Source organism: Lithobates pipiens, unplaced genomic scaffold (assembly GCF_037356315.1).
Source record: "Lithobates pipiens isolate NorthernLeopardFrog02 unplaced genomic scaffold, aLitPip1_a1.2 Scaffold_13, whole genome shotgun sequence".
Lineage (NCBI taxonomy): Eukaryota > Metazoa > Chordata > Amphibia > Anura > Ranidae > Lithobates > Lithobates pipiens.
The window spans coordinates 277,930,840-277,956,814 of NW_027507718.1; the positions used below are offsets into that span (position 1 = coordinate 277,930,840).

Sequence of the window (25,975 nt, forward strand, 5' to 3'; positions counted from 1 at the left end):
GTAATGCCCTTTGGGCTATGCAATGCTCCTGCGACTTTCCAGCATTTTGTGAATGATATCTTTAGAGACTATCTCGACCTGTTTGTCATAGTGTACCTGGACGACATCTTGATTTTCTCTCCCTCTCTGCCCGCTCACAGGGAACACGTTAAAAAAGTTCTTACTCGGCTTCGTCAACACTGCTTGTACGCGAAACCTGAGAAGTGCGAGTTCGAATGTCGCAGCATTCAGTTTCTGGGGCTGATTATTTCGGTGGATGGAATCAAGATGGATCCGCAAAAGGTTTCGGCCATCCTGGACTGGCCAGCCCCTACTGATAAGAGAGGTATTCAACGTTTTGTGGGGTTTGCGAACTTTTATCGTAAGTTCATCAAGGGTTTTTCTACGATCATCGCCCCGATCACAAGATTAACCAGACAGGGTATCAAGTTCCAGTGGACTCCGGAGGCTCAGGCTGCATTTTCCTCCCTTAAAGAGCAGTTTGTGTCAGCATCTGTCCTGAAGCACCCTAATTCTGCGCTACCCTACATCCTCGAGGTGGATGCATCCGAAATTGCAGAGGGGGCAGTCCTCTCTCAGAGACAGGGCCCCAAGGCCTTATTGCATCCGATGGCATTCTTCTCACGTAAGTTGTCTGAAGCGGAGAGGAATTATGATGTCGGGGACAGGGAGCTACTCGCTATCAAAGCTGCACTTGAGGAATGGCGCTATCTCCTGGAGGGAGCAGCCCATCCCATTCTGGTATACACTGACCACAAGAACTTAGAGTATTTGAAGACTGCTAAGAGGCTGAAGCCGCGTCAGGCCAGATGGGCACTTTTCTTTACAAGATTTTCCTTCCACATTACCTATAGGCACCAAAAAAAACACCAAACCCGACGCGCTGTCTCGGATGTTCAGCGAACCCGAAGTTCTTCAATCTACAGATACCATCCTTGCACCCGGAAATTTCCTTATGCTCCAGGAAGATCTTTTATCCCAACTTAAGCAAGCTTCATCTTCGGCTTCGCACCCATCAAACACCACCCTACACTCTAGCAATAATTTGTTATGGCATGAAAATAAAATCTACGTGCCCCAACAACTACGGGTTGCTGTTCTCAAATCTTGCCACGACCACAAACTGGCCGGCTACTTTGGGGTACACAAGACCGCCGAACTTCTCCAACGCACCTTCTGGTGGCCTCAGCTGCTAAGAGACTGTAAGCTTTATGTAGAATCATGCATCACCTGTACCCAGAACAAAGGTAGCAAGACCAAAGCCTGGGGGTTGCTGAAACCACTTCCCATTCCGGAAAGACCTTGGAGAATGATTTCCATAGACTTTATTGTAGAATTACCACCGTCAGAAGGCTATACCACTATCCTTGTGGTGGTTGACAGATTTTCCAAAATGGCTCACTTTCTGCCCATGAAGGGTACACCTTCTGCCCCTGAGACCGCAAGGATCTTCATTAAGGAGACAGTAAGGCTCCACGGTATACCTGCAAACATTGTTTCCGATCGTGGGGTGCAATTTACATCAAAATTTTGGAGAGCTTTGTGTAAGTCCCTGAACATTGACCTTTCGTTCTCTTCTGCCTACCATCCCCAGACCAATGGCCAGACTGAACGAACAAACCAGACCCTTGAGCAATATTTGCATTGTTATTCTTCTTTTTCGCAAGACGATTGGGTATCCCTTTTACCACTTGCCGAGTTCGCCTACAATAACTCTGTTCATTCTGCAACGAGTCAGTCTCCCTTTTTCGCAAACTATGGTTTTCACCCTCAGTTCTTATCCGCCAACATCCCAGAATGTACGGTTGCGGCGGCTCAAGAAACTTTGAACTTTTTCTGCACCAATAACAAGTTGCCTTAGGAGACGATGACAAGGACCCAAGAACGCAACAAGGCGGTTTTTGACAAAAAGAGGAGAGGGGAGCTCGATCTAAAACCCGGGGATTTAGTTTGGCTGTCTACTCTGAATTTGAAATTAACATGTCCATCTAGAAAACTGGGCCCAAGATTTGTGGGTCCCTTCCCAATAACCAGGAAAATTAATAATGTGGCTTATGAACTGAAATTACCGGAATCGCTGCGTATTCACCCAGTGTTTCATGTGTCCCTTTTAAAACCTTCAATCCAGGATCCCTTCACTGATCGGAACGTGGGTCCTCCTGAACCTGTGCTTATTAATGGTGAGGAGGAATTTGAAGTTGAAGCGATTTTAGATTGCAGAAAGAGACGCAACCAGGTCCAATATCTAGTGAAGTGGAAAAGGGGTATGGGCCAGAAGAAAACTCCTGGGAACCAGAGACTGGTATCCACGCCAAGAGGTTGGTTCTGGCATTCAAAAGATCTCACCCAGGTAAGATGTCCCAGTTGGGCATCCGGAGGCTGCCCATTGGAGGGGGGCAATGTCAGGAAGATCCTTCTCACAGGCGTCCGAGCGGCGTAAGTCGCAGGAGATCTTTTGCGCAGTTTCAAGAGCGTTACCGCGATCAGCGGTGCGCGCGTGGCCGTTTGACGCAATTGGCGCCAATAGCGCTATTTAAACTGGATCTATGCTTCACTGCCTTGCTGCCTGATCAACAGCGTTCCCGTGCTTCCTGGTAACCTGTATCTGAACCTGAACCTGCATCCGTATCCTGATCCGTATTGAACCCGGCCTGTTCCCGACTCTGCTGTTTGCTGCCTGCCCCCCGACTTTGGCTTTGTACCCGACTACTCTTCTGGATTCCGTTTCTGTACCTGATCTGCCCGCCTGTGCCTGACCTGGACTGTAACACCATCCGTCAACTGTAAGTTGCCTGTTCACCGCTGCTGTACTACAGGACACCTCCCAGTCTTCCACCATACCCGGCTGTTATTCCCTCTGCGCTTGTTACCTTCTACCTCTTGCTGCAGACTACTGGACTCTTCCCACTTCCCGCAGTATCCCGTTTGCATCTGCATCCGCTGTCGGACTACAGAACCCCTCCCGTTGTTCACTGTACCCTGCGATCATTTGCATCCCGTTGCCGAACTACAGGAATCCTTCTGCTGTCTGCTGGACCTTACCTTTGCCTGAATTCCGCTACTGGACTACAATACACCTCCACCATCAACAGTCTGCTGCTTCTTACATCTACCATCCAGTCAGGCACATGTGCCCCTCTGTGCTCCCGAGCCCCTGTCATCACTACCAGGGTCTCTCGAGTCAGAGGTCTACGAGAAGTCACTCCCTGCACTCCGGGCTCTGCCTTAAGGTACGTGACACTTGGCTCCTCTCGCAGTCCCGCCCATCTCCACTGATTGCAAGAGGAGAGGAGTGAGTGGAGCATAGATACACAAAACCAAGTGTACTTCAGCTAGACTCAGCTCATCTCGCAGTCCCGCCCCTGACTGTGAGTAGAGCCGAGTCTAGATGAAGTACACTCAGCTTTGTCGTGGCGATCGCTCCTCTCCTCCGATAGGCGCCAATTTTAAATGACACAAGGCTGCAAGGACACTGGGGAGGCTGCAATAACACAAGGCTGCATATGGACACTGAGAGGGCTGCATATGGACACTGGGGAGGCTGCATAGGGACACTGGGAAGGCTGCAGATGGACACTGGGAAGGCTGCATCTTCTGCCTGCCCATGACTACCTTTAGCATAAAGGACCCATTCACCACTTAGGTGGGCTATAGGCTTAACGTGTCTGGTTTAGGCAATACATGTCAAAAAGGATATAGGTTTTTTTTTTTATTTCATCCTACCAATGAACGAATCTTCCACTCTGGGTATTGTATTTTGAGCAGCGGCCTGTACAGTGGCTGCCTCCAATCAGATGTTCGGCTGCCAGTTTTCTGCCCAGCTCCTTCAATTTTTTTTTTATGTTGGTTGGGAGGGTGGGAACAGGGCCATCCACTAAGCAAATGGGCAGAACTTCCGACAAGGACTGTCTGCTGTTAGGGATATAAAAGGGCCACAGTGAAAGTGCTGCCATACATTTTTATTGTTTAAGAAAAAAATGGAGCCTCTATGTTAATACTAATAGCTGGAAAACATTGGTATGTGTTACAGGCTGCATTATTTTATCACAGCATGTGCCAATGTAGAATGTTATTGTGAATGGGCCCTGTACAAAGCAAGGCTTTATCTTGTTTTTATGTTGGAACTATGTTGGAAAATGCTGTCCATTAAAGAGGAAGTAAAGGTAATAAAAAAATAAATAAAAAAATGCAACCTACAAGGCAAAGGCATAATGAGCTAGTATGCATAGCATACTAGCTCATTATGAATAACTTACCTGAGAACGAAGCCCCCAAAGCGGTCCTCCGTGTTCATCTTCGCCGCTGCCATGTATCCCGGAGGGACTTCTGGGTCTCGCTGTTCCGGAGCTGTGATTCACCGGAGCTGCGATGACGTCACTCCCACGCATGCGCACGGGAGCTGACACGAGCGGCATATCGCAGTGATCTGCGGCCTGCTCAGTGCGCCTGCATGCGCCGTAGACATCGGTGCCTGTCTTTTTGTAAATATCTCCTGAACTGTATAGGTTTAGGAGATATTTCTTGGGCCTACAGGTAAGGCTTCATCTAGGCTTACCTGTAGGTCAAAGTGGTTTGTGAGGGTTTACAACCACTTTAAGGCTGGTGTAAGCCATTTTTACAAATACAGATAAAATGCATTCATAAGAGCTGTTTTATCTGCCAAATAATGTGTATTTTTGTCCATTTCCATGGCTCCTTTTCCTCTCCCAGCCAGTGACTGGACATTTAAAAGAGAAACAGTAGACTGAAGAGCTCAACTCTGTGGCTTGGTTCTCTTGTATTATCAGCATATACCTTGTTATTCCATGAGCAACTCTTTGTTCTGCTTCTCCATCTCTGAATCTGAGCTCTGCTTTACAGGGAATTATGGTACCAGGAAAATGCAAGCACTTAATGTAAAAGTTCAGTTAAATCCTATCTATACTTAAATCTGCTCCCAGCCCATTCTAAGCCTATTCTAACTACCCTGGAAGATATCTATACTTACCTATGCTGAGGCCAGCATCACTGATGAGATCGCCGACAGGTTTAAGTATAGTTAGAATTTGATTGGACTTCCACTTTAAATTAGATGTTTTTCAAAAAATGCAATTAATTACATATTACTGAACACAGCTGTATTATGTGTGTCTTTTTTTTTATATGCCTGGAGTTCTGCCTTAAGCAGAGATTTCACTTCTGCATAAAACTAAAAATCAAGAAGGATACAAAATAAAGAGGAAATTATGTTTTATAGAATGCAAAATACTTTGAATACTAAAGTCCTTTATTTAACAACACAGAAATGTCACAAAAACAACTTTACCGGGCAACTTAATGTGTATTTTTTACAGTTTTGTACATGCCCCATAGGTGATTTTTTTTTCTCATAAATACACTGTTTTCCAAAACTGCTTTTTCCATAACTGCACAAGCATACATACACCTTACACATATATCTGTTAGAAAATGTAATAGATAACAGCACAGTTCAGAAATAGGAGAACACTGTGAAGGGAGTACATATCAGTGGGTCATAAATTAAAATGCAGAAAAAAAAAAAAATCTGTTCCCTTGTTTTTTATGCAGAGTAATCCTTCTAACATTCAGTAGGAGCTGTCTTTTATTCACTAGGAACATAGTAGATCTCAGTGTGAGACTGCCAAATTTAATGACAAACAAAATCTGGAACATTTAGTTGCTACATGGAACCAAGTGTTTGAAATCACTATGCATCTAGCCATGATCAAAGACCTACTACTGTTTTTTGTTGAAGATATTCGACCCTAAATGGTATGTTCATTTAACACATTTCCTTCCTCATTATCTGATTACAGATGTAACCAATATAAATATTTTTATTCTTTTGAATTAATTGTAAGAGTTACATGCCAAGGTTTTTAAACGCAAATAAGCATTATTTTCTAATCAATGATGCAAAACAAAGATGTAAAACATCAAGAGGATGTTCATTAATTTCTTTTTGCAGTGCTATGTGTAAAATAATTGTTTTTGGACTTCCTGTCCTCTATTTCTCATGAGAACAAATAAGCAAATTTTATGATTTTGCATTTGAAACAAATTAACATTGAAAATGTATATTTCATTTTTGACTTTAAAAATTTGGAGTAAAGTATATGATTACTATATATACCTAAATTTATAACAATGGCTACATTTTATTTTAAACAGACACAAATTAAATGGAATGTTTTTTAAAATAATCAAGGAAAAATAAAATTTTTGTCCTAAATTCTCTCATTTTGCTTTAGCCTAAATTGGACTGGACATGTAAAACAACACAATTACAATATCAATCAGGTCATTAAAACAAAAGTACACCAAGACATGCAACATTGGGGTATTGGACAGTGAGTACATAATTAAGAATAAATGTATAGATATTGTACACCTAATGTAGCTTGACTGAATAATTTCACATATTTATGGGGGAAGTAACATTAATGTAGAATGTAAATGAAAATTGCAAAGCCAAGGTGCAAATAAGGCTTTACATGTGTTTAAAGCCAAGTCCACCCAAGGGTTTTAAATGGTACTAGATTAAATAAGACATATGTGAAGACAGCACTTTTGTTATTCCTTTGCTTATTTTCTTCTTCGATTGCTTGGCCTGTGCAAACCCCATGCAACAAAATGTCATGGTCAACACTCTTCACAGATTGATGTGCAATGAAATCGCAGTACTCATCGTTTGAGTTTAAACATAGTCATTCTAAGTAGTTGAGTTAAATGGGTTTTCCACTCTTGTATATAGATAATCAGGGGCTAGGTGTTCTATTCTCATACTTCTACCAACTGAAAGGAAAATGCTATGGGGCCACCAAACGTCATTGGATTTCTTCTTCTGAATAGAAAAATGGAACAGTACTGGGCTCTGGAAATCAACTAAAACGTTTCGTTTTTTTAGCAGGAGCCAACTTGGCTTCCTTTGAGCTTAAAGCTACCCTTTCTTTTAGATAAGAATTCATGTTTATGTAATGCCTGAACAAAACATCTTCCAGAAATCACTTTTCTAAGAGCCTGACTCCAAAATTGCATTTCCTCTGGTAAACATGTAATTTTATATAAATATCACACAAACTCCACATGAAATTTATGAGTATGTGCAGGAGTCATAGGGCTCACGCACATAGCCCAAATAATTTCTGTTGTAGGTATGTCCAGGCATTTCTGATAAGCTATGGACAAGAAGCCTGTACAAATCAATGAAAGGCTGTCACTATCTGCATGTAACCACAGTTTGTGTCCAGGGGCACACATCCGCCCCTAAACGCAGGTAATTGCTCCATGTGCAATTACATGTGAACATCTGCAGACAGCCATGAACAGTGTCAGCCTAAATTGTATAGGCTTCTTGTTCGCGGCTGACACATCTGCCTATACCTGTCATGGAAATATGCTGATCTGGGTGGTGTATGGCCCTAACTGGTCATATGCATGAAACTTTAAGGTTATTAGTTAAACAATTTGTATTTTTCTCTGAGAGTAGTACAGCATACCAATCTTTATGAAAAACCTGGCAACATAACCCTTGGGCTGTATACCATGTACTCTCCATACTTTATCTTTAGCGCCCCCAGGCTCATAGTCTGCCATTCCTGCTTCTAAAAGTTTATATGCAAAAACAAACATTCTGAAAGTTGGTTTTTCCATATAGCTAGGCAAAACCCTTCACAACACCACATTACAATGCTTGGGCATTGTGATTTCCCACTCAGGCACCATGCACTGCATTGTGAAAGGCTACATTTTACACCTGTGCCCTACACCTGGATATACTGAATATATTTTGGGGTTTACAGAATGGTATTGCGCAGGGACACTAAAGGTAAATTATGACTCTGGATGGAGCCTGCTATGCAGTGGGGGGGGGGGGGGGGGATTTTGGTAGGAACTGAATAAAAATGGTTTGCTTTAAGTAAGTCATCCAGCTTTTAGTACTTAATTATATGTCAGAGGAGATCCCAATCAGCTGAGAAGTGGAAAACTCCTTTAAGTATTTTTTGATATTTTTGCCTAATCTCTTTCCACCAAAGCCCTTGGGTAGTGTTCTATCATATACATTTATATTGGAAAAACAGGTAAGAAAAATGCTAATCAGTTTAGGGTATGGATGGTGTCATTTAGAAATCTGTTCTAATTATTTTCTAAAACTATTATAGATCTACTCAATGTCATTAAAACATTTATTACAAAAACACAAAAATGAAAACATACAAGACTCTCTTGTAAGATACACATTTTAGCTAAAAAAAAAAAATGTATTTAACTTTATCTGCTAGAGGTGATTTTAAATTGGTGCTGTTCAGTAGATCAGATCTTTTAAAGAAATATAATAAACCGCTACACAGGAATGAGAAGTCAGCGCTAAACTGAAAGTGTTTAGGCAAGGTCTAAAAAATAAAACATTATAGGATAGGCAATTCCAGACTTGTGGTGATGAAATTGGTAGGCCACAATCATATTCTATAGGCTTATTTAATAAGCAAGAAGCATCATACAAAGCTCAGTAGCCCATAGTAACCAATCAAAGTTGTTGTTTCAACTAAAATATTATTGGTTTCTGTGAGGTTTCACATTTGAATATAATCACTTCCTTTTGAATAGCTTTATTGAATAAGCCAATTGACGTAATGTATGTACTGATTTGCAAAAGTCTTACTTCTATGAAACGCCTTTAAGTAAACGAGAGATGTGTGTAAAATATTACAAAACCTGAATGATCCCTCAGAAAAAAAAGTTACCTACATAAATACTTCTCAATGCACCTCAAGTCTGGAGTTCCCTACCTTTTTTGGTAGATGACATATATACAGGAATATATATGCGTGTTTGACTCTTGTCATTACAGAATGCATTTATATTTTACAGTGTTTACAGTTACTATAGAAAAAAAACTTGACCAGAAGGCATGTACTCAATTACATGGTCACAGTACACTTCTGTTTCCCTGAACAAATAATTCAAAAGACTGGTCCTAGCGGACAAACGACAATACCATATGCTGCTTTCACACTGGTCTACAAAGCGCTGGAAAGTGGGTCATCTGTGGTAAGTGCTTCGGAAGGGATATCCTTTTTATTTTAAAAACACAAGTGCTCGCCCACGTAAAGATCAGAACGTTTTTGTCTGGATTGTGCCTCAGGTCCATGAAGAGGAGGACCTTGGAAACATGGAAATAATGCCAAGATTGGCAGCTAATACTCTACATACAGTTCAGTTGGCTTCTTTGGGAGTAGTCAATGGATGCAGTACAATTCTTTTTGACCTTGAAGAACATTCTGTAAATCAAGCCACTGGGAATGTATACAGAGCAAAATAAAAACAAAACAAAAAAAGAAAAAAAAAAGAAAAGAAAAATAAAATAAATAAAATAAGACAGTGCTGTTGCTGCTGTGACTAACCAGCTGGCAAAATAATGTTTAAAGCTAGAATTTATTGCTCCAGATTTAAGTTGCAGAACCTCACTGCTGCGTACAAACTGTTAATCTTCATATAGATGCTCAGACATGATTGTCTCCTCGTGTCTAAACGCACAAAATACAAGCTGCTATCTGTACAGTTTACAGTACTGAAACACATATTTGGAAATGAAGTATAGATATGTTAATTTTTTTTCAAAGATACATCATATTACAGCAGGGGTTTACCCAAACCTTTCCTTTTGCAGTCACTTTAAAGTAGACAACAATTTCACTGTTAATTATAGCTAAAGTACATAAAGAAAGAACCTGTGTACTAAACATAGGTAAACCAGCCAGGCTCCAGTGATTTTTTTTTTTTATGATTTTTTTTTTTTTTTTATATTATTCATATTTTTTACTTTTGAGGAAACCCCTGTACACAGACGAAAATAGTGTCTCAGCATATCCTTCAGTCATGGACTTTGCAGTTCCCAAAACAAGACCAGTGCTTGTCAATCACTTCAGAGTGCCTTGAAAATAAGATATACATCTGCTTAAAAGAACCACCGGAATGCTTCGGCGCTCGGGACTGGTGTTCTCTGTAAATAAGGAGAAAAAAACAGGTTACTATTTTGTGATTTTGATTTGTGCTTCAGTAAAAATTTCAGCTTTTTTTTAATGTCAAATTAGATAAATATACTTCACAGGCTCAACACATTCAGCTCAAAAATTGCCAAAGAGCATCTGGAAATTGTAGATTTTACAGTACAACATTCTGAGTTGGTGTGGCTTTTTATTATCTTTTTGTTTTTCTGTGAGACATTAATCAAGTAGTCGAGTAGTTATGGGTACAAGACTCAAAAGAAAAAACGTAAGTTGTATTTGACAAAAATGCAACCATCTGAATGTAGTTTCAGGCTGGGTTCACACTTATGCGAATTGAATGTGGGTTCCCTCCAATTCACATGAAAGGAGAGTGTGACCTGCTCTCAATGGAGCTGGTTCACATAGCTCCAGGGTGGCTGCGGAGTGCACAGTAGAAGGGTCCTGTGCCTGAGTCATAAATTCGGACCGGATTCGCCTCTGAAATGGTGAACAGGGATTCATCGGACCCCCTGCTGAGAGCAGTGACCACACATAGTGTGAAATTAGCATCAAGGGACACCTTTCTGGCAGAGCTAGAACATCCCCCAGCCAGCATTTTATAGTGCTAAAAAGATCTGACAGTTTTTGTCAAGCTCCTTTGGTCTCACCCACTGCTCAAAGTAGGAGGAAGGGGGACTTTCCATTAGCCTTTTTTGATGTTCCTAGCCAATAAACATTTCAAAAAGACTGGTAAGAACTTTTTTACTAGGTGCTCCTCAATAACCACCCCAGAGTTTACTATCTACTCAGTGCTCTTTTTGTTGCGATCAGAAAGGCTTAGGACCAGAAAAAGGCCTACCTACACTATACCTTCATTATGTATCAGCTCCTTTGAAAGAAGACGCACTACACTGTATATTAGCACCTCTAATATAAGATTATAATAATAAAAAAATCTAATATAAGAAGCCTCACTTCTATTTGACAATCACTATTCACATGCATCAGAAACCTAACCTTCATGTTGTAATGCTTGCTCTGAGAACCCCTGGCATGGAGAGTGAGCACAACCTGGGAACCTTAAATGGTAACTAAAGGCAAAACTTTTTTTTTCAGTTTTGGATAGCGTGCAAAATGAAAACCCAAATTTTGGGTTGTCCCTAAGGCCCCTTTCACACTACCGATCCGTTCAGGTCCGCCTGTCAGTTTTTCAGGCGGACCTGAACGGATGCTCCATAGAGCGCTATGGAGCGTCGGCAGTGTGACGGAGGAAAAAGCTATTTTTCCATCCATCATCGGATCGGATTGGGTGACGACGGACACTGTGGTCCATCGTCACCCAATCTCCCATAGGGGAGAGCGGCGCTGTTACAGGTCCGTCCCTGCTCAGGCGATTCCCGCTGAGCAAGCGGATATCCACTGGGCGGATCAGCACTGATCTGCCCCGTGTGAAAGGACCCTAAAAGAGTAACAGAGGGGAAATCTTCTAATGGGCACTCTAGTTCTCATGGCCTGGGGGTCCCCAAGGAATTTCCTTAATTTGCAGGGATTTCCTCTCACTTCCTGCTAACCAAGAGGTATGAGGGAAAAAAGGAGAATGCAATAATCCTTTTCTTTTATACTATTCACTGGTCGTGAGGGAGGAGGAACTTGTCACATGTATGCTGCCATGGAGGCACCAGGAAAAAGTTTTTCCTATACTTCTACTTTAAGCATGGGGGAGGAGGAAAGAACAATCAATTTGCCCTTGTATGGTAAAGTCGGATTTTTGTGGGCTAAAGAAACTGTGTCATGCAAATTGTGCCAAGATGCGATATGGACTGAGGGGCATAGTAAAAGATGGATATTTCTAAGTTACCTGGTTTTAAATGAGACAACTTCTCACATCTTTCAGGATCAGATTCCTTTGTGCCTCTCTGTGCTCCATCACATGGCATCACAGAGCCTCTGCCAGACGTTGATGTGATTGCAGGGCTAAAGAAGACTCAGGGGTCTATATCATGCTCAACATGTGTCTGAGTGATCCCTGAATAGGAAAGTATCTCCAATCAAGGCCCCCAGCCCAACATGCAGCATTTTATTAGTATGAGGGCAAACGCCCTCCTCTCCCCCCACCGCCCCCAGCCCAGTCCTCACCCGAGTCTATGCACCTTGTGCTCCTGAGTGAGTCTTTACCAACCTATGCCTTTGATAATCATGCTGGATATCATTCACCAAGGACTAATTTAATTAAAGGAATCATTCTCAGTGTTGAAATAAACCTATGTTCACTTCAATTCCCAATCCTGTGCATAGATGAAAAAAAACAGTAACTATTCCAATACGTGAGATTGGATGTTTGGCAAAACTTTGTCACCCCATCTAACATGGTCAGGTCATTCTCTTTGCTTATAAGTGGTGCACATTTTTATACTGATCATTTAAAGCGGGAGTCCGCTGGGAGTACGCCGTTTTTTTTTTTTTTAAAAGCCAGCAGCTACAAATACTGCAGCTGCTGACTTTTAAAATAATGACACTTACCCGCCCAGCGCGCCCACGATGTCGGCACCCAAAGCCGATCTCTCGATCGTCTCTCGGGTGCTGCCGCCGCCATCTTGGGTATGGGAATCAGTAAGTGGAGCCTTTCGGCTTCATTTCCCGGTTCCCTACTGCGCATGCGCGAGTCGCGCTGCGCAATAAGGATGGACCCCGCTGTCTCTGGGATCCGTGTGTTTCCCAGCAGGCAGCGGGGGGACTTTCGGAAAGGGGCGTAGATTCTGCGGAAAGGGGCGTACCTTCTGCAGAATCTACGCCGGAAGTGGGTGCAGATACCTGTACTGTACAGGTACCTGCACCCCCCTCCCCGCTGAAAGGTCCCAATTGTGGCGCCGGAGGGGGGGATGATTCCAATGAGCGGAAGGTCCACTTTAGGGTGGACGTCCGCTTTAAGTATTTTTAGCCCTTGTACACACGGTCGGACATTCCGACGGAAAATATCCAATCGGACCGCGTTATCGTATAATCCGACCGTGTGTGGGCTTCATCTGACTTTTTCCGTCGGAATGTCCGACCAACAAAGTTTGAGAGCTGGATATAAAATTTATCCGACAACATGATCCGATCGGACTTTGTCCGATTGTTTGTAGAGAATTCCGATCAGACAAAGTGCCAGTCATGCTCAGATCAAATTCCTAGACCAAAGCTATTGGCTACTAGCCTGAATGTAGTCCCGTCGTAACTAAATAGCGTCATCACGTCACGAACTATCGTATTTTCCGACAACTTTGTCCCACCGTGTGTATGCAACACCAGTTTCGGACAAAATCTGGCAGAAAAAAATCGTATTTTGTTGTCGAAATGTTCAACCATGTGTACGGGGGCTTAGAAGGATTTACAGATATACTTAATAAAAAAACATACTGATCTACTAAATAAAATGGAGCATATTAGGAGTTCTTAAAATTTCTATCCAGTTTTTGTTTTATTTTTTTAGGTTAGATAAAAAATATGTTGTACTTACCTGCTTTGTGCAATAGTATTGTACAGAGCAGGTAAGTATGACATATTTTTCATAAATTTTTTACCTCATCTTCTGGAGTCACCCATTGGTGCCATCCACTCCATCTTCCCCCTTAGCAATCCATGTGCTATGGAGGCACCAATGCAGGTGCACTCCATAGACGGGCTGTGTAAGTTCATAGACACACACAGCACAGCTCAACCACAACTCCTAATCCCTCCTGTGAAGGGAGAAAACCTGCAGCCGTGACAGAACCAGATCACTGACAGGACTCAGGTAAGTGTTTTTGGATGGGGGGTTGGGGGGAACAGTAAGTGGGGAGTTGTTTTTTACTTTTTCTTTTTAATGCAGGGAATGTATTAAAGTGCTTGTAAAGGTAGAAGGTTTTTTTTATCCAATTGCATTTTATGCATTAAGATAAAAAGCCTTCAGCAGCCCTCCTCATTCTTACCTGAGCCCCATCTAGATCCAGCGATATTGTAGGAGTGTCTCAGCTGCCAGGGACTCACCTCCTCATTGGCTGAGACAGCAACGTGGCACTATTGGCTTCTGCTGCTGTCAAAGTCAGTCAGCCAATAAGGAGAGAAAGGGGGCGAGTGGGCCGCAGCTCCGAGTCTGCATGGACACAGGGAGCTGTGGCTCGGATCGGGTGCCCCCATAGCAAGCTGCTTGCTGTGGGGGCACTCAACAGGTGGAAGGGGCCAGGAGCACTAAAGAAGGACCCGAGAAGAGGAGGACCCAGTCTGCAAATCTACTGCACAGAGCAGGTAAGTATAACATGTTTGTTATTTTAACTAAAATAAAACGAGACTTTAGTATAATTTTAAGGTAAAAAAATAACTCTTCAGCCCCTTTCACATGACAAGCCTGCTCAGATCCGCCTGTCCGTTTTTCAGGCGGATCCGAGCAGACCACCCATTGACTCCTATGGGTAGGCGGATGTCAGCAGAGATGTGTCTACTGAAACCCACCTGCCATCCGATCCACTCAAGACAGATGTATAGCGATACGTTCAGCCATCCGTCAGGCGGATCGGATGATATCTGATAATAACGGGCATGCTGTCTGTTTTTGTCCGATCTCCCCATAGGAATCAGCCGGGCTCTGACAGGTCCCTCCCCCCTCAGTGAGCAGAGACAGACCTGTCATCTGCCGGCTTAGCGGTAGGCAGTGTGAAAGGGACCTTATACTTTAGTACCACTTTGAAAATGTTCCAAAAATTAAAAAAAAGTTAATTCTCTGACAAAAATGACACATCTGACTGTGTAAACACAAAGGTTTACTTACTACAAGTTACAGTATGTACTTGTCCTTGTTTGTTCTGTCCATTGCAAACTTACTAACACAAAGATACACAACACAGTGGTATAGTCTTTTAGATATATAGGGCCTCTATTGTTTCATTTAAAAAACATTCAACATTCACATGATATAAAGATTGATCAGCATGTAATCCCTGTCAGAATGTTCACTAATCTGCATGTTACATAGTTATACAGTTACATAGTTGGTGAGGTTGAAAAAAAGACTCCAGTTCAACCTATGATGTGTGTGATGGGTTTATGTCAATAGTACATTGTATACCCTTGTTGTGATTGTTAAAGAGCCCATCTAATAGTTTTTTTTTAAACGCTTGCTGACCGCCTCGTGGCGATATATGTCAGCAGAAGGGCTCGTACAGGCAGAATCACGTACCTGTGCGTTGCCCCGTTAAGAGGCAGCCAGCGGGTTGTGGGTCCTACGGACTCGATCGCCGCAGGGATACCCGCGATCACCTCATGGGCAGGAAGAACGGGGAGATGCTAATGTAAACAAGCATATCTCCATTCTGCCTAGTGATCGGACAGAGATCCATGCTCCCTGTGATCGGACAGAGATCAGTGATGTGTCACACACAGCCACGCCCACTCCCCCCCCCCACAGTTATAAACACGTCGCAGAACACACTGCCACCTAGTGGTTAACCCCTTCTCTGCCAGTGTCATTTGCATGGGAATCAGTGCATTTAAATGCATATAAAGTGCATATAAATGACAATGGTCCCAAAAATGTGTCAAAAATTTCCGATGTGTCCACCATAGTGTCTCAGTCACGATAAGAATCGATGATCGCCGCCATTTAAAAAAAAATGCCATAAAACTATGCCCTATTTTGTAAACGCTCTAACTTTTGCGCAAACCAATCAATATTCGCTTATTGCTAATTTTTTTACCAAAAATATGTAGAAGAATATGTATCGGCCTAAACTGAGGAAAAAAAATTGTATTTTTATATATTTTTGGAGGATATTTATTATAGAAAAATCTAAAAAATAATGTGTTTTTTTCAAAATTGTTGCTTCTTTTTTGTTTATAGCGCAGGAGTGATCAAATAGCATCAAAAGAAAGCTCTATTTATGGGGAAAAAAAGGACGCCATAGCTGTGGTCCCCAAGTCCCTTTATTAGCTTTGTTGTCCTTCTCTGGACTCTCTACAGTTCCAGCACATCCTTCCTTAGGACTGGTGCCCATGTAAAGATACTTTAACCACTTCCGGACTGCCGCACGCTGATATACGTAGGATATCATTGTTATGGCAGCAGCTAGCTGCCATAACCCCGGAATCCTCGTGTTCGGCCGGTGGTCCGGTTTCTGATACAAGTGGTCTCTGAGGTGGATTCACAGCGAGATCACTTTTTTTGGCAGCGGGAGAGGCCCCCCTCTGCCGCTTACCGGATCCGTTGCCCCCCACCTGTCTCCATAACGATGGAAATAATGCAGGGCGGAAGCAACGTCAAAACGTCACTTCTGCCCACAGCTCTTAAAAGGGCCATTTAAAAAAATATATATAAATTATTGCATTTAAGTGTAAATATGAGATCTGAGGTCTTTTTGACCCCAGATCTCATATTTAAAGTGGAAGTAAACCCATAGATTTAAACAGTTAAAAAAAAGGCATGTCGGGAATGCTAACTGCACATTGGCTGTGCTCTCAGCCAAACTATCAAACCATCCAATGGCTGGTGTCATAACGAATCACATGTGCAGCACCATAGCAGTTGAAGATTAAATAGAGGCAAATATGGCAGCTTCCTTGGCTGAAAACGATAGGGGAGTTTACTTCCACTTTAAGAGGTCCTGTCATGCTTTTTTTTTTCTATTACAAGGGATGTTGACATTCCTTGTAATAGAAATAAAAGTGACACAATGGTTTTTTTGTTTTTTTATAGTGTAAAAATAAAAAAATGGTAACATAAATAAGATTATTTTTTTTGTTTAATGCGCCCCGTCCTGCCAAGCTCACATGCAGAAGCGAACGCATATGTGAGTAGCACACCCATATGAAAACGGTGTTCAAACCACACATGTGAGGTATCGCCGCAATCGGTAGATTCTAGCCCTAGACCTCCTCTGCAACTTAAAACATGCAACCTGTAGAATTTTTTAAACGTCCTTTATGGAGATTTTTAAGGGTAAAAGTTTGTCACCATTCCACGAGCGCTCGCAATTTTGAAGCGTGACATGTTGTGTATCAATTTACTCAGCGTAACATTAGCTTTCACAATATAAAAATTGGGCTAACTTTACTGTTCTCTTAAAAAAAGAGTGTATTTTTTTCCCCCAAAAAAAGTGTGCTTGTAAGACCGCTGCACAAATACGGTGTGACAGAAAGTATTGCAACGACTGCCATTTTATTCTCTAGGGCAGCCTTTCTCAACCTTTTCAACACAGAGGAACCCTTGAGATAGTTCTCCAGTCTCGGGGAACCCCTGCTAAAAATTAGAAGTCTACAACTCATGATACATTAGTGTGATGGTCATTGGGAAGAATTACCTCCTTACAGATAGCTAAAAAGATGGTGTCAGAGGGAACTTATCCGAGAGGCAGAAATGGCCCAATGCTGAAGGAACCCCTAGTATCCTCTGGAGGAACCCTGGTTGAGAATCACTGCTCTAGGGTGTTAGAAACAAAATGTATAATGTTTGGGGGTTCTAAGTAATTTTCTAGAAAAAAAAACAGTAAACAACACATCTCAAAAAGAGGCTTGGTCTTTAAGTGGTTAATGGACCTACATTGCTACTGGGCCACAACAGAATCTCTATACAAAGAGACATCAGAATATTTGAGCACCTAATACCCTAGCAATTTTATTTTGAATCTATGGTGGACTACACTAGATGCACTAGAACTCCTTAAACTTGACCAATGAAAGCAAATAACAACTACTTTGCTTGATTACTGGTTGTTTTGAGGGTCTAGAAAAGCACAGTACAGGTAGTAATAGAAGAAGTGGACTGAAAAAAGTAAATAAGGAGAAAGAGACTGACTGCTCCTTCTGCTTACAACAGATACAGTGCCTTGAAAAAGTATTCAAACCCCTTGGCATTTTCCACATTTTGTCACATTTCAACCAAAAACCTAAATGTATTTTATTGAGATTTTATGTGATAGACCAACACAAAGTGGCACATAATTGGTAAGTGGAAGGAAAAATGATAAATGGTTTTCAATATTTTTTCACAAAAAAAAATCTGAAAAGTGTGGCGTGCATTTGTAATCAGCCCCCTGAGTCAATACTTTGTAGAACCACCTTTTCCTGCACTTACAGCTGCAAGTCTTTTTGGGTATGTCTCTACCAGCTTTGCACATCTGGAGAGTGAAATTGTTACCCATTCTTTGCAAAATAGCTTAAGTTCTGTCAGATTAGATGGAGAGCGCCTGAACGGAAATTTTCAAGTCTTGCCCCCGATTCTAAATAGGATTTAGGTCTGGACTTTGACTGGGCCATTCTAACACATGAGCATGCTTTGATCTAAACCATTCCATTGTAGCTCTGGCTGTATGTTTAGGGTTGTTGTCCTGCTGGAAGTTGAACCTCTGCCCCAGTCTTAAGTCTTTTGCAGACTCTAAAAGTGTAGCACTAACCCCCGAAGGAGCTGCTGATTATTTTTGGGCTTACTGTTACCTTCCGTTCTCCTTGTGACACGTCTAGGGGATGTCCCGTGGTAAATGACCCAGTAACTTGAGACTGACAATAGATCCACTTGAATGGATTTTATTTGCAAAAACTCATACTTGGGATCACAGGGTTGGAAAAGGTAGTTCAGGTACTATCAATGTCAAAGTCCGAAAAAAACGTTAAAAAACTTGCTTACTTTGACTGCATCCAGAGACTAGCCATTTGCAGCTGGATAAAAACTCAGGGTGGACAGTCCCTCTCTCACAAGGCCTAGCAGCCAACAAGGTGATTACTCAGGAACAAAGTCTTTGTCACAGACGTTGTTGCAGAACACGTAGGGAAACTAAGCTGTAGAACACTTGTAGGATACCTGGATCTTTCAGCCTGCTTGGCGATATCCACAAGACCGGATTCTTTCGGTGACTTCAGCCCTTCCAGGTTCTTGTTAAGAAAACCAACCCGTACGAGGTATTCTTCTAAAGAGTCCTCCCCTGGAGTACGTGAAGTACAATGGTTCTCTCCCGAACCGGAGACGGCACCCAACCACCTCAGAATCCTCCTTTCGTTTCCTTGCCTTGGACTAGCCAGCCCGAGGCATTAAAGTCAGGTGGATCCGCACCCCAGGCCATAGCCTTCCTGGGGGCTGGTCAGGAGGACCAAATAGTCAGAACATCATACTGGACCAGAACCCTGAACCATGTGACGTCTGCATCTTAAATACCCTCTCCCAGAGGGCACTCCCACTGATCTAGCTCCGAAAGAGAGTAACTTAAGCACCTGACCAGACCATAGTTCCACGCCTGCCACCCGAGACAGTGCCCCCTGTGGCCAGGCTGAACATCTTCCAGTCCAGTCAGACTGATACAGAAGTCTAATTTAGGCAAATAGACCCAAACCAAACTGTAGTTTGGGTAAAGTTTAATTTTGAAAAACACATAGCTCGAGCTCTTCAGGAGCCCGTCGCTACATAAGATTGCCCTGCATTTGGCTCTATCCATCTTCCCATCAACTCTGACCAGCTTCTCTGTCCCTGCTGGAGAAAAGCATCCCCAATCCAAAGTGCCGCCACCACCATGTTTCACGGTGGGGATGGTGTGTTCAGGGTGGTGTGCAGTATTAGTTTTCCACCACACATAGGATTTTACTTTTAGGCCAAAAAGTTCAATTTTGGTCTCATCTGACCAGAGCACCTTCTTCCACATGTTTGCTGTGTCCTCCACATTGCTTCTTGCAAACTGCAAATGGGACTTCTAATGGCTTTCTTTAAACAATGGCGTTCTTCTTGCCACTCTTCCATAAAGGCCAGATTTGTGGAATGTACAACTAATAGTTGTCCTGTGGATAGATTCTCCCACCTGAACTGCAAATCACTGCAGCTCATCCAGAGTTACCATGGGCCTCTTGGCTGCTTCTCTGATTAATGCTCTCCTTGCCTGGCCTGTCAGTTTAGGTGGACAGCCATGTATTGGTAGCTTTGCAGTTGTGCCATACTCTTTCCATTTTTGTATAATGGACTGAACAGTGCTCTGTGAGATGTTCAAAGCTTGGGATATTATTTTTTTATAACCTAATCCTGCTTTAAACTTCTCCATAGCTTTATCCCTGGCCTGTCTGGTTTGTTCCTTGGCCATTATGATGCTGTTTGTTTACTAAGGTTCTCTAACAAACCTCTGAGGGCTTAACAGAACAGCTGTATTTATACTGAGAGTAAATTAAACACAGGTGGACTCTATTTACTAATTAGGTGACTTCTGAAGACAGTTGGTTCCACTAAATTTTAGTTAGGGGTATCAGAGTAAAGGGGGCTGAATACAAATGCATGCCACACTTTTCAGATATTTATTTGTAAAACAAATTGAAAACCATTTATTATTTTCCTTCCACTTCACAATTATGTGCCACTTTGTGTTGGTCTATCATATATAATCCTAATAAAATGCATTTATATTTTTGGTTGTAACATGACACAATGTGGTAAATTTCAAGGGGTATAAATACTTTTTCAAGGCACTGTATATACACTATAGCCATATTATATTGAGATAATCTGGCATTTTCCTCTTTAAATGGTGTGGGATTATGTTTTTTTTATTTAATAACTCATGTAAGGTGAAAAATGCAGACAGAAAATTGTGGGGACAATTACAGTACCCATTTCTATTAGTTTCAGATTTAGTTACAGCACCCCCTTTCTATTAGTCATTATAATTTAGCCTGTTTCTGCATGTGCCCCATGTTAAGCCTGCAGAGAGGAACCTATTTATTTTACTGAGTGGCATTTTAAATTGGCAATCACTCTTATTCCTCAGTCTGGCCCCTAGGCCCCCTTATATCATGATGATTGGGCTGTTACTTGACATATCTGTCCACGACGAATTGTGCAGGAGTCAGCTGGCTCTGGCTGCTGTGAACGCGATGATTAACATGACCAGCTAGATTGGGGGTTTGCACAGGCAGAGGCAACCAATCAGTGTCTGTTTCTCACATAGAGCTGCCATGAAGATGCAGAAGTGGAAATAAAATCAGTGCTGGTGGGACCTAACTGGAGTCCACGCTGACTGAAAATATTTGACTTTAGCTCAATTTTTTGCTGTAAAATGCCTCTGGTGCTTAAAAGGTTAACATGACACTGCACAGAAAAACAAATATGTACAAAATGCTGTCACATGTAATGAAATAGTCCATCAAGAATCACCTTTCCTTCAGTTTAGAGTCAGGAAACTGAAATTGATGGTTGACTGGAAGAGATGAAATATCGGCCCACCAAAGTCATCACAATATTTTAACCCTCTATGGATGTTTTTCTATACTAGCACACCACTAATGAAAGATTTTCTACTTTTCTATAGACAATATGAGACTCTCAAACAGGGACTCCGGGCAAACAGCTGGATACAGAATTGAAATGTATAAATGATAAATGTTCTACCTCTCAAAAAAGGTAATTTGTATTCACACACCTTTGCCACACTGAATAGCTAGGCAGGTGACACTATTATCCTGTTTTCGTTTTTCAGCATCCAGTGGCATCTGTCTGCAAACTGAACGAGTCCGCACTATGATGATTTTGTTTTAGTCCAATGAAAATAAAGTTTCAGAGCTGAAATAGGAAATAGTGGAATCACTACCCTGGTTTTTGAGTGTGACTAAAGTGTGTTAATCTCAAGTCCAGGTGAAAAGAATAAAAAAACGTATATGTAATTCAATTGTACATTCATTTGACTGCTGCTGGACCCTTTTACTGGTTACAAAGCTCACCAAATGGCATGTTATTCTTTTTCAGTCCAGATGTAATGCTTGGTACACACGGGCGAAAGGCCCCAATGGTGCTCCAAACGCTGATTAGTGTATTCTGATGGGGGGGGGGTCTCCTGTCAGAATACAATGTCTCAGCCGGGGAGAATCTGCATTGCTTCAGTTGATGTGAAGATTTGTCAGGTTTTTTTCATTCAACCCATTCGCTGAACGGAAAAAAAAACTCAGGGCGTGGTCTGGTGCCAGACCTGAATACTCAGGACTGGCACACAGGAGATTTCAACTTCAGCCGAGCCGAGTCATTCATCACCAAACATGGGGAAAATCTCAGGGGAACCCTCCCCAGCTAGGTCACGCTCTCAGAGGCTCCAGAATGCAGATCAGCCAAAATATACTGGAGATCTTCTGGACCCAGGCATCCGAGGTCCCGGCTTTGACCGCTGCGCACTCCTCCAGCCTCAGCCCCTCAGGCAGGAATCACTCGCAGCACCAACCCTCAGCTACTGAAGCCCATGTCCCACAACCACTAAGCATGCAAGACCTGTGCTCTGTGGCAGAAGACATGAAAGCCACACTTGCATCAGCCATTATGGATCTCAGGAGAGATGTTCAGTCGATGGCAGTGCAGATGGATGAAATGGAGGAAGCAACAACCTGCCGAGACTCTACCATTCAACAACTACAGGCCTCCTCTCACTCTCAAAACACCCAGCTCAGAAACATCCAAAGACATATGGAGGATCTGAACAATTGTGGACGTTGCCACAATATCAGGGTAAGAGGCATCCCTGAAACCATTGAAAATAACCAAATTACAAAGGCCACTATTGCCTTCTTTAATGATCTGCTAGGCAGACCCCCTGAAATGTCTATTGAATTTGAATGCTTACACAGAGCCTTAAAACCCAGAAGCAGAGATAATGATCCCCCCCAGATATGTTATATGCTGTATCGTCAATTTTAAACTAAAGGAAGAAATTCTACATAGGGCCACAGACCGTCGCTCCCTACTCTATCAAGGAGCTGATGAAAAATTGTTTCAAGATCTTTCGTCTATTACCCTCCAGAACAGAAGAGACTTGCTCCCTCTCCTTGACCTCCTGTGAACTAAAGAGATCCAATACCAGTGGAAATTCCCCTTCTGCCTCTCTGCCTCTTCTCAAGGCCGCACAGCTAACCTATGTCTGCCGGAAGACTTACCCGCTTTCTGTGAAACATTGAATCTCCCCCGCATTGACATTCCAGATTGGTGCATGTAGCACTAACCCCCGAAGGAGCTGCTGGTTTGATTGGGCTTACCGTTACCTTTTTCACCTCGATTTGCGTATCTAGGGGTTCCTGTGGTAGATGGCCCAGAAACTTTAGAGACTGACGACAGATCCGCTTTAAGGGATTTTTATTTGCACAAACATAGTTAACGAACAGTCTCTCAATATAGGATCAGAGGGTTAGGAGAAAAGTTCAGGTACTCTTAGTGTCAAAGTCAATTATAAAGAACTTGCTTACTTTGACTGAATCCAGAGAATAGCCATTTACAGCTGGATGTTCACTCTAGTTGCATAGTCCCTAGTTGCATAGTCCCTCTCTCACAAGGCCTAGCAACCAACAAGGTGCTTAAACCAGGAATAAGTCTCTGCCACAGACTTTTTTGTAGAACACATAAGAATAAGGAAACTTGAATACTTGCAGAATACTCGTGTGGTACCAGTATCTTTCAGCGGGTTTGGCGATACCTCATGAAATTGGATTCACTTAGGTCCCTCAGCCTCACCAGGCTCTTGCTAAGAAGCCAACCCTTGCGTGGCCTTCTTCTGAAGAGTCCTCCCCTGGATAGCTACAAAGTTGCGGGGCCGCTCCACAACCGGAGACAGCACCGGACAACCTCCGAATCCTTTCCTTAGTTTCCTTGCCTCGGGCTAGCCAGCCCCGAGACATAAAGTCAGGTGTATCAGCACCCCAGGCCATAACCTTCCTGGGGGTTGGTCAGGAGGACCAGGACCATGGAGTCAGAACATACTTCTGGACCGGAACCCCGAACCATGTGACATCTGCATCTTAAGTACCCCCTCCCAGAAAGAATAGCAAAAGTGACACTCCCACTGGGCGGGCTCAGAGAGAAAGTAACCTTAAAGCACCCAACCAGACTGTGTTTCCATGCCAGCCAGAAGAGACAGCACCCTCTATGGCCAGGCCGAAAACCCTATAGTCCAGTCAGACTGATGCTGAGGTCAAAATTATTAATAATTATACCCAAACCAAACTGTAGTTCAGGTGTAACATTAAATTTCAAAACATATAGCACGTGCTCTTCAGGAGCCGGCGCTACATACAGCACTCTTTGCCCCCCACATAAAAGAAGATTAACCTCCACAGATGCTATTCCAGTCCATGACAACTTTCACATAAGACGCCGCAGATTTACCCCACCAAGGGAGGCCAACTCATCCGATCCCCGGAACGTCGTGCTCAATAAACCAACTGCATCCCCACCTCACAGGAGAGCCCGCTATGAAGGCTCCGACTGAAAAATCTCACTCTTCTCCTTTCCTACCTCCCAACGCCAAATGTCCCCCACCAAGACAGGAACTTTCCTATGATGCCCATCTGTAGTACTCAAGCCAGCAAACATTTTCTGATACTGTCTACAAAAAAGATAACTTTTTTCTTTTTCCTCAGTGTCTGCTCTACTCACCCTGGATATTCCTGACCGATGTAAAAAACACTCCTCTTAAGTCCGAACTGTCGCAAATGGAAACACCTCCACCTGAACTGTAAGTCTAAATCTCACTTTGGCAGACCCCCCGTACTCTGATTGATCCTCCTGGAAGTGTTAAAGGTAAGGTAAAAGACATTCACCTAAGGTTAATCAAATCCCCTCAAGCATACCATGAACTTCTGAATTGTGAGTTCAGCATACTTATACTAATGGGTATACATCCCCAGGAGAAATATTCTGACTTCAAATACCTTCCCCAACCCCCCCTGATCTCCCCCTCTCCATACTCCGTCCCCTTCCCCCTTTTTCACTCTCCAACCCCCCAACCCTCCCCTATTCCACCCTATCTTCCCTTTTTTCCCAACTATCCCTAAAGGTATTCACACATTCTTTTTAGAGAACGATACACCTGATACAGCTCCACTTACCCAATGGGAGGCCCATAAGTGTGTCGTACCAGGGAAACTCATCGCTCTTAAAACATCTCACAGAAAGGCCCAACAAAAGACAATTACAGACCTACTCAACAAGATCAAAATCTTAAAACTTGCCCACAAATAATCCCAAGCACAGCAAATACACAGCTATATAAACACACAGCAACGTAAATTTGTCCTACAACAAAAGCTTTATTATAAATTTGGTAATAAATGCGGAAAATATTTAGCTAAAGCACTCCAGACCAAGAAAGTACACACAAATATCCACACAATCAAGGATACTCAAGGGAAGTCCTATATTTCCCCAACAGATATTGCTGCCCAATTTGAGACTTTCTACTATGATCTATACAATCTCCCTAAACATACAAACATCCATATAGGATCTGACACTCGACCCACTTCAATTAGGACTTTCCTCGGCAAATATTGCCCCTATACCTAACCTATAGACAAAGAAAACCCTAACTCAAATTGGCAATCAAACAGCTTAAAAATGGTAAAAGCCCCGACCCAGATGGGTTTACAGCTGCTTCCTTTAAAACCTTCATCCCCACACCTTCTTAAGACATTTAAATCCTTAACCTTATTCACTCTCCTCTTCCATAGTTTGCTGGAAGTTCATATCACAGTGATCCCGAAAGAGGAGAAAGATCCTATTTCAGTGAGTAATTACAGGCCGATATCCTTATTCAATGTCGACATAAAACTGTATGCCAAAATTTTAGCTACTCGCCTTTTGCCTTTTTTACCCTCCCTGATAGGGAAAAACCAAGTGGGCTTTATGCCTGGGAGAGAAGAAAGAGATAACATGATCAAAGCCCTGAATGTACACCATTGGATCACAACCCATAAACAAGAAGGATTCATCCTATCATTGGATGCAGAGAAGGCATTCCACAGGCTGGCATGGGACTACCTGGGAGCAGTCTTGAGACATATTGGTCTCCTGGATCGGATGTTTAATGCCATTATGTCCCTCTATACAACTCCAACCGCCAAAGTTTGTGTTAGCTGTCACCTGTGGAGTGCCTTCTCCATTAGCAATGGAACAAGACAGGGGTGCCCACTTTCCCCAATTCTTTTTGTCCTGACCCTTGAACCCTTCCTACGATGTCTAAGATACAATGAAAATATTA

General features: G+C 42.6%; 1 protein-coding gene across 2 annotated transcripts in view; it reads right to left on the minus strand.

Moving 5' to 3' along the window:
* Positions 1–7,874: 7,874 nt before the first annotated feature.
* CXXC4 (CXXC finger protein 4) overlaps positions 7,875–25,975 on the minus strand; it is a 217,278-nt gene continuing 199,177 nt past the window's right edge. For both annotated transcript variants that reach the window (XM_077476663.1, XM_077476662.1), the window contains one exon: positions 7,875–10,003. Coding sequence is in view for 1 of the 2 variants with exons in the window: in XM_077476662.1 (XP_077332788.1) it covers positions 9,959–10,003 (45 nt within the window). In the remaining variant the exon portion in view is untranslated. The remainder of the gene's footprint in view (positions 10,004–25,975) is intronic.